At 34.6% G+C, this 12,500-nt stretch overlaps 1 protein-coding gene across 1 annotated transcript in view; it reads right to left on the minus strand.

Annotated features, from left to right (window-relative positions):
• The window catches only part of LOC144964221 (atrial natriuretic peptide receptor 1-like), a 123,150-nt gene that overhangs the window by 126 nt on the left and 110,524 nt on the right, over positions 1 to 12,500 (minus strand). Inside the window, exons 21-23 of the mRNA XM_078898236.1 lie at positions 12,134 to 12,217; positions 4,650 to 4,741; positions 1 to 3,195 (exon numbers count right to left, since the gene is read on the minus strand). The exon at positions 1 to 3,195 is cut by the window's left edge and continues 126 nt beyond it. Of these exons, the coding sequence (XP_078754362.1) occupies positions 3,100 to 3,195; positions 4,650 to 4,741; positions 12,134 to 12,217 (272 nt within the window). The 3' untranslated portion in view covers positions 1 to 3,099. The remainder of the gene's footprint in view (positions 3,196 to 4,649; positions 4,742 to 12,133; positions 12,218 to 12,500) is intronic.

The following is a 12,500-nucleotide window of genomic DNA, read 5'->3' on the forward strand; positions in this document are numbered from 1 at the left end:
ACACACATATGTGACCCATCGGCTCAAAACGGTATTATGCCGGAACGAACTAGATGCTTAAAAGCCGAATTTAATGTTAAACTGGTCAAAAATATAAATTGTTGGCATTCACACTCTAAAATATGGTTGTCATTCTCCTCAATAAATCATATAAATTCAACACAAGTCTGATATTTCTGGCTATGAATTCAATTTTCAACATCTTAACCAACCCGACTTAATACCGTTTTGAGGCGAAGGGTCACATATCATTGAGTACAAGAAGGAACGATAAAATTAAACATACTTTAACATTTACTCAGAGATCACACAGTTTCCACCAGGTATGTTGCATGTATCCAGAACGTAACCTAGGACTGCAGACCAGGCCCTCTGTTCGAATCCATTGGACCTATCTCGTCAACTTACTTGGCCACCAGCTGATTGGTCCAGCACAAAGAACTGTGGTTAATTGTATCCATGTGAGAATAACAAACAAACCAAAAGCACTTAACAAACAGGATCAAGGCAGCAAGAAAAGTAGCGATAATAAAAAAAATATCGCTAATGATAAAATTAATAACATTCGTAATAAAATAATGATAAAATATTGGATTTAAATTAGATACATCAATAGTACGAGTAATAATACATTCTACAAACTGAAGAACAGACAAATTAAAAGTGATCTTGTTTAATTTGATGTCAAACATCAGATTTTTGTATTGTTCTTTTGTTTTTTTTTTCTCTGCAAAATTGCAGATTTAGAGCAGCTAGGATCCTATTTAAAGACACTGAGTTTAGAACAAAACAACACGAAGCATTCTCATCCACGAAGCGAGGACTTTTTATTTTAATTTATTTACACTAGGGAATGTTATTGTTATAAAATGGGCTGACGAGTACACCTTATTATAATATAGCGCAAGTTACAGGCTGACCGCAGACGCGGATATGCATAGCATTAATAATGGAAATGAATCGTTCAAGAACAGCCGTTCAAACAACACAAAGCGCTACATTGATTTGTAGGATAAATGCATGCTGGTTTATATACAAGTATGAGATACTTCGTGGATTAACTGATGACGATATGTGACACATTGTTTCAGCGGCATTGGAGGACACAATCGTCCAAAACATTCCAATCAAGACTATTTTGAACGAAATACGAGTCCTTGTAAATATAATATGTGTACGGCCAAAGAGAAAACATAAAAACATATCGAGTTATCATTATTTTATTTTCTTCCAGTTTTCGGTACGTTTTTCTCTTTCCTTCGTTTTCATTAAATTCTTACTGACTTACAATGACAATGGGAATATAATGAAAATGAAATAAATGAGACACTTTTACGTGCTAAAAGTACTACTGATCACCTGTGAGTACGTTTGAAGAAAATGCAAAAACAAAAAAAACCCCACACTACTAGATACTTATTTAAAATGACTTTTATAAATGCATCAACAAGTCAACACATTCTATTGAATCCATAAGTGAAAAAAAAAAAAAAACAAAACGCGTGATCTTCTATTTCTTTTGTTTACTAATTAGGAACATGGATTTTCATTTGTTTTGGTTTTCAACTTTAAAAGTTTGAAAAAAAAATGATTGTCATTGATGACCAAGTAGAAAATAAATCCAACGGGTCAATGACAACATTTGAAATGGAATAACTGTAATATAGAGATCCTATTACCCTTTTGCAATGCGAGATATTCGTCGGGTCAACAAATTACTCTGCTGATTGCCATACATATTAAAACAATTGTAGCTAGAATACTCGTCCTTCGCGAAGTCCTAGGTTTGATCATTTTTTGCCAAGATGAGGTTTCTTCTGGCTAATTTTTTCAATACGAGTTTTTCCAGAGTACGGCAGATAACTGTTTAATTGCTTACGGTTTTGTTTATGAAAAACAATGTTTTCCTTCCAAATATTATCGTAAAGATAAACTAAAGCGAGCGTGAACTTAATAAGTTAACTTGAGATTATTGTATTGTCTCATATGAAGGTTAAAAATCTCTCGTTACAACAGAATGACTGAACATCTTTGCTTCTGTGATAGTGAACGGTTATTATAAGGGTTATTGACCATGAAGGGGTTTTAAAAGAAGGTGTAATTTTTCATCTAAGTTATAATCCACATTACTTATTTACAACTTGTATATCAAACATATTATGTCTGCTTAAAATCCCATGCGTTTAGGAGAAATACTCACATCATGACAATTCTGCCATACTCTGACAAACACGTTTTTGAATTTTAGCCAGAAAACTTGTCTTTCAAATATTAATCTATTCAAATAACCCTAACATTGTCACGAAATCTCATAATTCGGTCTTTGGAGTATGGGGTTTTGGAGTTTTTGACAAGATGGTCATTTTTATCGATGAATATTTGATGGACAAGTGTTCAAAATAATGTTGAAAGTGCGTAATGTTCACTTTCATTTGTATTCATCAGTATTGATTATTTATAGTTATAAAATATAGACGTCTGATAGTTAAGGATTGCCATTCGTTCCTTCATAATCAGGCACTGAATGTATATCGTTTCAGTTTCAATTAACCGAACTTTCCATTTTAACCAATTCCTTCAAAATGGATAAGCGGAAACGTCATAATTTTGATACTGTATATTTTAATCCTCTATGAGTTACGATCCTTACCAGATATCGATTTTAATATAGCTGTTATAAGCGAAATTTTGTTTTACAATTAATGAAAAAAAATAGTTTTTAATTAAGACAAATTGATTCAGAGGTTCATACAATCTTTTGCAGCTGTGCATTGAGGGACAGCTGAGAAAAAGAAGAAAAAACACGCGCCACATATTAAAAATCTGACTATAAGTTTCATTCGTACATCATAATACTGTGGAGAAGTAAACAAGCAAAATCAACGGCCATGCGATTGTATAATGTATGTATATTGTGTATATAAAATTATAAAAACAAAAACCATGAAGTAACAGTGCTCAACTTTTTGATAAAAGGAGCTATTCATAAAATATTTCAAGTATAATTTTGTTTAACTTCTTCAATATCGTTTCAAGCATTCGCTCTCGTCAGGAAGTGAAGGTGTATATTAATATTGAGTTTACACTGTGTCTATTTAATTAGTCATTGTCAATTGTTAAAGATTGCAGCCTTGAAGATTCGGAATCTATCTCATGTTTCCTTAGCAGCCAGTAGGTCATCGACATGCCTTTGCCCTGAGGGACAGAAATCCAATACAATTACTTTCAATAATTTGAATATCATATAGTTATTATTAAAGGCCTGAGATAAAAAAAAAAACACTTGTTGTGTACAAAGCAATAAAATAGGTATGTTCTGTACTAATGGATTCATTAAATGAGTTGCAACCCGAGTAATACAATGGCGCAGAGACTACTTGAGCTTCATCTTTTTTTCTATAGAGCAATATCCACTAAACGTGCTAAACGCGCTTTACAAAGGGTCTCTGATCAACATCAACAAGTAACATGTAGAACTAGACATGACGCCTGCTAGGCGGTATTGCAATTCCCCCCCCCCCCCCCGACAAGGACAGCGCTGTTAACGGCCAGGTCCTACTCAATTTATACCTGAGTACGGTGAGAGAATATGAGTAAAAAGCCTTTTCCAAGGACTTAACTATGCGTAGAGCGAGGCTCGAACCCAGGACCATTCGATCTGGAAGGCTATATAGCCGTACTACAGTCGATTTCGTTGAATCCGTGGAGAGGGAGGGGGGGGGGAGAGAGAGCAGAGAGAGAGAGAGAGAGAGAGAGAGAGAGAGAGAGAGAGAGAGAGAGAAAGGAGTCAAAAAATGTCAATTGAACCCTGATCGATATAGGTAACTTTGCATATTATAGGGCCAATGCTCTACCAACAGAAATATTGAACCTGGTGATCTTTGTTGGATCCGAGTTCGATCTTCTGTCTCGGGAATGAACAGTATTAAATTAATGAATAAATGGGGTATCACTTTCCCCAAGGCCCAATGCTTATCTAAAAAAACACACACAAAAAACCCCCAAAAAACAAATCAACAACTAAAGCATAAATTCATGAATTTCATTCATAAATAAATTAATAAATAGATAAATAAATAAACAAATAAGTAAAGAAATGAATAAATGAATTAATAAATAAAAGCAATGCAACTACTCGGAAAAGTTAAAATGACTTTATATTAATATTGTTCGTGTGCGGGGCCCTATTATGGTCTTACGGTATGACACTAGCTTTCAGATCGGAAGGTCGCATCGTGAGTCCTTGGAAAATGACAAACAAAAATACGAAAAAGTTTTGTAATGCAGAAATTCATAAGACTTGAAAATGTATATTGACATGATGGATAATTTAAAGATTAACTTTCTTAAAACTAAACCCAAACAAACTAAAAAGAAGATACATTAACCATTTATAAACTAAGAAATTACGGATGATTACTAAGAGTCAAGATTTTTTCTCATCGAATAGGATTAACAACACCAGCTCTCTAATAATAATAATAATAATAATAATACACATTTATATAGCGCTCATTCTCGTGTAAAACACAAGCTCTGGGCACTTTAAATATACACTCTATAAATATGTATATCCTTCAAGGCTCTACAATTTCTCTTCTTGATAGATATTTTGAATTTTTAGATTTAGAAGTAGGTAATCTACTCACTTTAATGTCGATCTCTCCTCTTCTCACCATTATGTACCCTCCTAATGACGACAACGCCTTGTAAGTGTCTTCACTAACATGGATCTTAAGAGCTTAAGGGGAAATAAAGACAAAATGCAAGGTATTTTATATGTATAATTGAGTAGACGCTAATCAACCGCAGACAGTACTTGTCACCAAATTTGAGTGTTATGAATGAATGAATAATATGGCTGCACTGTCTCTATGGACGCTTGCCGTGAATTTGTTTGTTTACTTCGAGTGTGTCTGTATGTTTCTAGTATCCAATTAGTTATTTGTTTCCATAAATCTCTGTCCAGTGAGTGTTCTTAGCTTTTGAATGTCAACATATTTGTTAAGGTACTAAGGCAATCGGATATTTCCTTGTGTTGCTTAAATCGGTTCTTTTGTTGTTGTTTCTTAATGTATTCGATATTTTTTGAGACCATGATTCGATGTTGTTGGACGTGAAGTTGGTATATGGCCTCTGTATTTGGCTCCTTGTTTGAAGTAATCATCCATTTCGGCAGTGGCGTGGGACCATTGGATCGAATGGTGCCAGGCACCGCACCAATCTTTTAAAAATCATTAACAGCATAATTTAATTAAAATAAAACTGAGAAATTATAACTTCACTGTCTTTCGCCAACTCGCCAACAACATACTGCCTTTTTAGTCTCCGCTCTATTCAAGATTCCGATTCACGCACTGCGCCGACTCGTGTGTTGGTGACATCACTGCCATGGTGCAAAGTTATCCAAAGCTCCAGTTAATGCTCTATCCATTAGTATCGCTACAGCTGATTGAGCGAGAAACTGGGTCGAATTATACTATCTTCAAATAGCGGAAAAACCCTCGACTTGTGCCAGGATCTGAGAGCTCCACCGTTGGATTGGGGGGACGCTCCAATGTTACATCATTTACGTCATAATTAGGGTAACTTCGGCCATCCAAATTATTACATTAACTGTCAAAAACACTGATCATTGTCAAGTTTATTTGTAAGCAGCAAAGAGAAACAACATAAAACTTAAAAATATGACATATTAAAATCCCCCCCCCCCCCAACCTCCATTTCACGATTATTAAATAAAGTAATTGTATGCAACGAAGCATGGTGGACGAATTTACCAACATATTTCTTGCTTGTAGTGCCGAGTTGATGGTTACATGTGTATAAGTGTTTATATGTGTGTATTTGTGTGTGTATGTGTGTGTGTTTGTGCGTGTGTATTTGTGTCAGTCAGAGAGAGAAAGCGAAGATTGTCAACAGTTATACTTTGGTGTGTTGTTTGATTTCTTAAGTACTTAAGTGGAGTGATTTTTTCTTTGTGGCTTGTTGTTTTCATGAATTATTTGCTTTTGTGAGTATTGTCCACTTGTGGAAACTATCGACCCCCCCCCCCCCCACCTTTCTAAAAAGAGAGTTTTTAACATGTGCTCTTTCCTCTTAATCGTATTCACTGTTTTAGAAGTTTGTTTCTTCTTCTAATCATGGCACCACCATATGCCGTCAATACGCCACGCCTCTGCATTTAGGTTTCTGCTGGGATATTTTCATCTCGTCGGAGTACTATACATCTCTCATATGGATCCTCATTTCTGATTTTGCCTGGACAATGTACCCCATTAACTCGTCTCAATTCTTTGCGATGAAGGGAGACCAGGGTATCCAAATTCTTTTTTTTGTAAGGTCCCACATATCACAGTTATACATAAGGATTGGCAGCACTAGCGCTTCCTAAAGGCGTATTCTTTTATTTTCATTAATGATGTTTGTCTTGTTCCAAACGTTGTGTAGTTCTCTGAATGCAGTTTGAGCTAGCATTTTTCTCCGTTTGATGTCTTCATTCTCATGAATCAAGTTTCCGAGTTTTCTTACACTTTTCCATAACGCTAGTTTCTTGTTAACCATGTAATTTCTGTTTTGGATTGGTCGACCTGTAGATTCCAATGTCTCAGAGTATTTGATATTATTGGTATCTATGTGCTGCTTCGTCAGGTCTGCTGTATCAAATATGATATCAACATCGTCTGCGTAAATCAGTTCGCGGGTAAGGATTTGAGGAATCGGGAGTTTTTGTCTTAATTCTTTTAGTGCTGCTTCCAAATATACGGTAAAAGGATTGGGTTCAGACTGTCTCTTTGGGGAGTTCCCAGCGATGTTAATTGTGAAACTGTTTCCGCACCAGAAGAAAAGCAAACGTTGTGTTTACCAGCAGTGATCTTATTAGTCGGATATGATCTGTTTCGAGAAATATGTTTAGTACTTCCAAAAGCTTTGTTCTGCAGATTGTATCAAACAAAATGCTAGCTCAAACAGCATTCAGAGAACTACACAACGTTTGGAACAGGACGAACATCATTAATGAAAATAAAAGAATATGCCTTTAGTGAAGCGCTAGTGCTGCCAATCCTTATGTATAACTGTGTTTTTCAGTTCTGGCTTTCAACCACCTATGAGCCTATACACTGTTACTGGTACTCCTATCTTTTCTGAATCCGCTCTGTGTCGGTGACAGATATTCCTCCACCTTTGATCTTATTCTGTTGAGTGTTAATACGTTGAGCAGTTTTCTAAGTGTTGAAAGAGGAACAATTAGTCTTCGATTTTCTAATGGTCCTCTTTTCTTGTTTAGTTTATTCAACAGAAGTAGTTTACCGGAGGCGACATCAAGATGTTTTTTTTTTATCTTGGAACATTCCATTAAACACATTAACAATGGCGACTAGGTGTGGTTCAGACATTTTAGCTCCTCTGCTTTGATGGTGTCAATTCCCGGGGCCTTATGATTGTTTAGTTGGTAAATCGCTGCACTGGTCTCAAGATCGGTTATTGGTTCTTCCAGTCTTGATTCGGGCTATTCGGATGGTTCTATCTGTTGGCCCCCTTTGTACTTATTCTCGAAGAAGTTTTTAACTCTTACAATTATTTGTTTGTCATCATAGATTACTATACCCTCATCATCAGATATTATAAGACGACTTTTTGTTTCTGTTGAATGTTTTTAACAGCTTTGAATATTTTCGTGCTGTCTGGGGCTGTTTCTATTTCCATTGCCATGCTGTCGATTTTTCTTTCATAATTGACAATATATTGTGCTTTGATTTTATGGATCACTTTCTCTGTGTTTTCCATTCTCGTTCTAGTTCTTCATCGTGGCAAATGTTAAAATTGTGTCTAAGTTGCTTTTGTTTTCCCGAAAGTTGTTGGAGGAGTGGACAGAAGCTCCTTTTGAAATTTGTTGTGTTAAGAAGAGCTTCGTCTCTGACTGAAATGATAGTGTCTATCAATTTCTGGTGTTGTTGGGCAGGGTTTGTTTCCGCATTGATATGTATAAGCTCAGATTTGTTTGTCAGTTTGTTTTTCAATGCATTACGTATATCTTCATCTTTTACGCCAGTAAAATATGTTGCTGGTTTTGGTCTGGGTTTAAAAAGTCTTATTTCACCAACTGACTGCTTGAAAGTAGTTAGTGCTTACGCTTGTTCCAGAAAATGTCCTTGCATTGTTCAGGTGTTTTTTTTGTAACGCTCGAGTTATAAATCTTTACGATATTGTCATCCACTTTCATTGATCCTTCCCATGTGGTTATAATAATGATAATAATGATGATGATGATGATGATGATGATGATGATGATGATGATGATGATGATGGTGATGATGATGGTGATGATGATGATGATGTATAATGATGATGATAATAATAATAATATAATAATAATAATAATATAATAATAATAATAATAATAATGATAATAATGATGATGATGATGATGATGATGATGATTATGATGATGGTGATGATGATGATGATGATGATGATGATAATGATGATGATAATAATAATAATAACAATAATAATAATAATAATAATAATAATAATAATAATAATAATATAATGATGATAATAATAATAATAATAATAATAATAATAATAATAATAATAATAATAATAATAATAATAATAATAATAATAATAATAATAATAATAATAATAATAATATAATATATGGTTTTAATATAGCGCGTTACCTCGTATATCAACAAGCTCAAAGCGCTTAACAGGAACAAGGCTACTTTCACTCAAACATACAACCACTCAAACATGCAATATAAAACAAAGCAATATAATTCTAAAAAGAAACGTTTTAAGATGTTTTTAAAACAAATCTGCATCATTTCTGTCTCTGATATATCTTGGAAGGGAGTTCCAGATAAGGGGTGCCGAATATTCAAACGCATGCTCGCCAATTTTGGGAGTCATTTTTGGCTTCACAAGTATGTGATTATCAGACTTTGATCTCAGATTTCTGGATGGGACGTAGAACTTAAGCATGTCATTAATGTATCCAGGACAATCAGAGTGCAGTGATTTGAAAACAATAGTCCAGATCTTATATTCATACGTTTCTCAACAGGAAGCCAGTTGAGTTCTCTTAACAAATGCAGATTGATTTCTCCTCTTTCTATAAATAAGCCTGGCAGCATCGTTCTGGGCTACCTGAAAGGATTTTATTTTGTATTTATTTTTGAAGAGAGGAGAGAATTGCAATAGTCTAGTTTTGACAGTATTAGAGAATCAACTAACAAGGCAGAGATGTCTCTTGTAATGAGATGTCTAACACTACGTATTCTTCTCATTTCCATGTGCATTAACCTAACGATATGATTAACATGGCTGGTAAAAGACAAATCTGAACCAACTCAGATTTCGAACAACCTTAGCATTTTCAATTACACTATTTCCTAAAAGGATTTATTCACACTCTACATTTTAAGGATTGCTGGCCTAGCGATGAATATTATTTCAGTCTTACTATCGTCACGTTTTAGTCTATTCAGTTCCATCCTTTTTAATTTAACAAAGCAAGATTGGAAACGTTCAATTAAAAGATGTAAATGGTCGTTTTTCTGACTGAAAGATTTGACTATCGTGTGCATAAAATTGGTAATTTAGATTAAAATCAGAAATAATCGATCCAAGAGGTTTCATGTACATTGTAAAAAGAACTGGACCCAGTACTGATCCCTGATCAAACCAAATTTTAGTGGATTATAAGATGATTTGACATTTTTAAACACAACAGTCTGTCGACGATTCGTTAAATAAGATTCGAACCACTTCAGCGCCAATACCTGGATACCAAAAAGACGTTCGAGTCGATTCAACAGAATGTTGTGGTCAATCTTGTCAAATGCAGCCTATATGACCAACATACATAAAATGTTCACCTCATTAATTTTTGCCAGCATTTAAAATCAAATTATTTGCTCCCCTTAACAGCGCAGTCTCAGTGCTATGGTTTTCCATATAAGCTGATTGGATTGGATCATATAGATCATGCAATTTTAGATGTAAATTTAATTGGCAAAGAACTGCTTTTTCCAGGATTTTTTAGAAATAAAGGGAAGGTTTGAAACGGGTCTGTAGTTTTTAAAATTATTTTGGCCTAAAGAGGGTTTCTTTAAAAGTGGGGTAATGAGAGCTGTCTCAAAACAAGAGGGGACGATACCCGTTTGCAGAGACCAAATAATTATTTCAGATATTGATGGGATAAGCTCGTCAATGCAAGAATTTAAAAGCGATGTTGGGAGGGGGTCTACTCACAAAATTTATTTGGGGCTTTCATAATTATATTCTTTATAATTTTTTCTGAGACTGGTTGAAAAAAAATTAAAGTGTCACCATCGAAAGACTGTTTATCTGTATAAAGCTCAAAATTGTCTAAGTCGTGTCGAATTGTGTCAATTTTCTGAGTAAAAAATAAAGCGAACATTTCAGGTAACTTGACATCATTGTACAAAGAAGGGAGGGGTGATGGTATTGATTTTCCTAGAATTTCGTCACATGTTGAGAACAGCGTTCTATATGGATGTCTAGATGGATGCTTGAATGCCAAAATTGACAAAAGTCATTCGATGTTCTGTGCAAAAATCAATTTGACGTTGACCATTATAATTTCTTTTGCCTTTGGATTAGTTGCCTAAACAGCATTCACCTTCTGATTTCTGGCCTATTTTTGAGTTAAAATCCCCCACCAGTATGACATCTTTTTTTCTATGTTTGTTTATGAGGCTTTCTATTTCATCATAAATTTATTCTCTCTCATCAGCGTCGATTACTGTTGATACTGCGGTGGGCATAAGTGTGTTGATTATTATTGCAGATCTGTTGTTATTTAATATATTCGCAGAGTTCATAATTTTTAACATCTATCATGAATGATCCCGTATGTTTCCAGATGTGGTAGCCATGCGTGCGATAATAGAAATCCCAAGCCCCCCTGTCTGTTTTCGTGTGGAAAGGTTATTAGTCAATTCCCTTCAATGATCTTGACTGTTTCGGGTCGTTTCGTTTCTTGAAGGCATTCGCTACTGAGATTGTATCTCTTTAAATCCTTGATAATATTGGTAGTCTTACTATTAGAAGATAATCCACGCACATTGAATGACGCAATATTTATTTGCAATGATTTGAAGTTTTCAATACAGAAAATATAATTGTGTGTTCAGTTCCGGTTTTAATGTAAACTCTGGTGAAAAAGAGATATCGAGAATAGTTGGTCACTCACCAGCATTTGTGCGTCTCTACGGGAATACTGTCTATTCTATTCATGTCCTCTTGGAAAGGCACAATTTGTTCGAAAGAACATGCCATCATATGATGATCTAACACAGATTACATCACTAAGTCAAATAAACACACAAATTTACCTTTAGATTGATATTATATGCAATGGACTTACTCCATTCACGGATATCCGCTATTGAGTGTAATGGGGTCTGTTATAAATTGAATAACAAAAAAAGTCAGATGTGGTAAAAATCAGATTGCAACATATTTAAGTGATTAAGTCCATGCTTAATAATTCATTTAATCGTCAACAATGGCCTTTAATCTTCTCTCACGATATTCAGGTATAAAATGAGTCCTTGGCCGCTGTCAGCTTTGCCCATATCAAAAGAAATGTAAGAGCGCCTTATTGGTGTCGTTTATTTGTTGATGTTAGCTTTGAACCAATTATAAAGTGCTTTGAACATTTTTAGTGGGCATTGCCCTTACCGTAAGTTTCAGGATAGTTAGCAATCTGTCCAACATGATTTCAAATTGGTTCAAACAACATGCATTTTTCTTGTCAACATTTAGTCTATAGACCAGCTTACAAATCATAAAAAGTAATGGAAAGAACTATATCCATATGGCCATGTATTTTTTTAACCACAGCACCCCCTAAACAAAAATAAAACAAAAAAACAAAAAACAAAGAACAAAAACCAACCCCCAAACAAATAACAAAACACAAAACAAAAAAAAAAAAAAAACAAATATAGATTGCAGGTATTGAAAACATAATGTATTATATAGTTAACAATAAAGCAAATCAGCTAACAAAAAAATGGTAAAACTCAACAAAGTTATCATGAAAGCATGTTGGTAGCTCCCTTACACCCAATCTTATTCAACCAATGAAGTTTACCTTCTCCATTAGATTCCATTCGAGAGGCCATATTGACTGTGTCTCCAAAAAGGCAATATCTGGGCATTGTGAGACCAACAACACCTAGGAGTTAAGAAAAGAAAAATCATTAGTAGAAAATTCTACATAAATGTCAAGAACATTCCCTCCCCGTCTCTCCCCCCCCCGTCCTTTAAAAAAAAATAATTAGAAATAAAATACAAAAACAAAAACAAACAAAAAAAAAACCCCCAACAAAACAAACCCTGTGCTTTTATATAGTGCAATATTCACTAAAAGTACTCAAGGCGCTTAACAAAGGGTCCCTGACGTAACATGTACAAGGAAACATGACGCCTGTTAGGCGATATAACAATATATTTTTGTC

Source organism: Berghia stephanieae, chromosome 2, assembly GCF_034508935.2.
Source record: "Berghia stephanieae isolate SIO BIC M18660-M18661 chromosome 2, UCSD_Bste_1.3, whole genome shotgun sequence".
Taxonomy (NCBI): domain Eukaryota; kingdom Metazoa; phylum Mollusca; class Gastropoda; order Nudibranchia; family Aeolidiidae; genus Berghia; species Berghia stephanieae.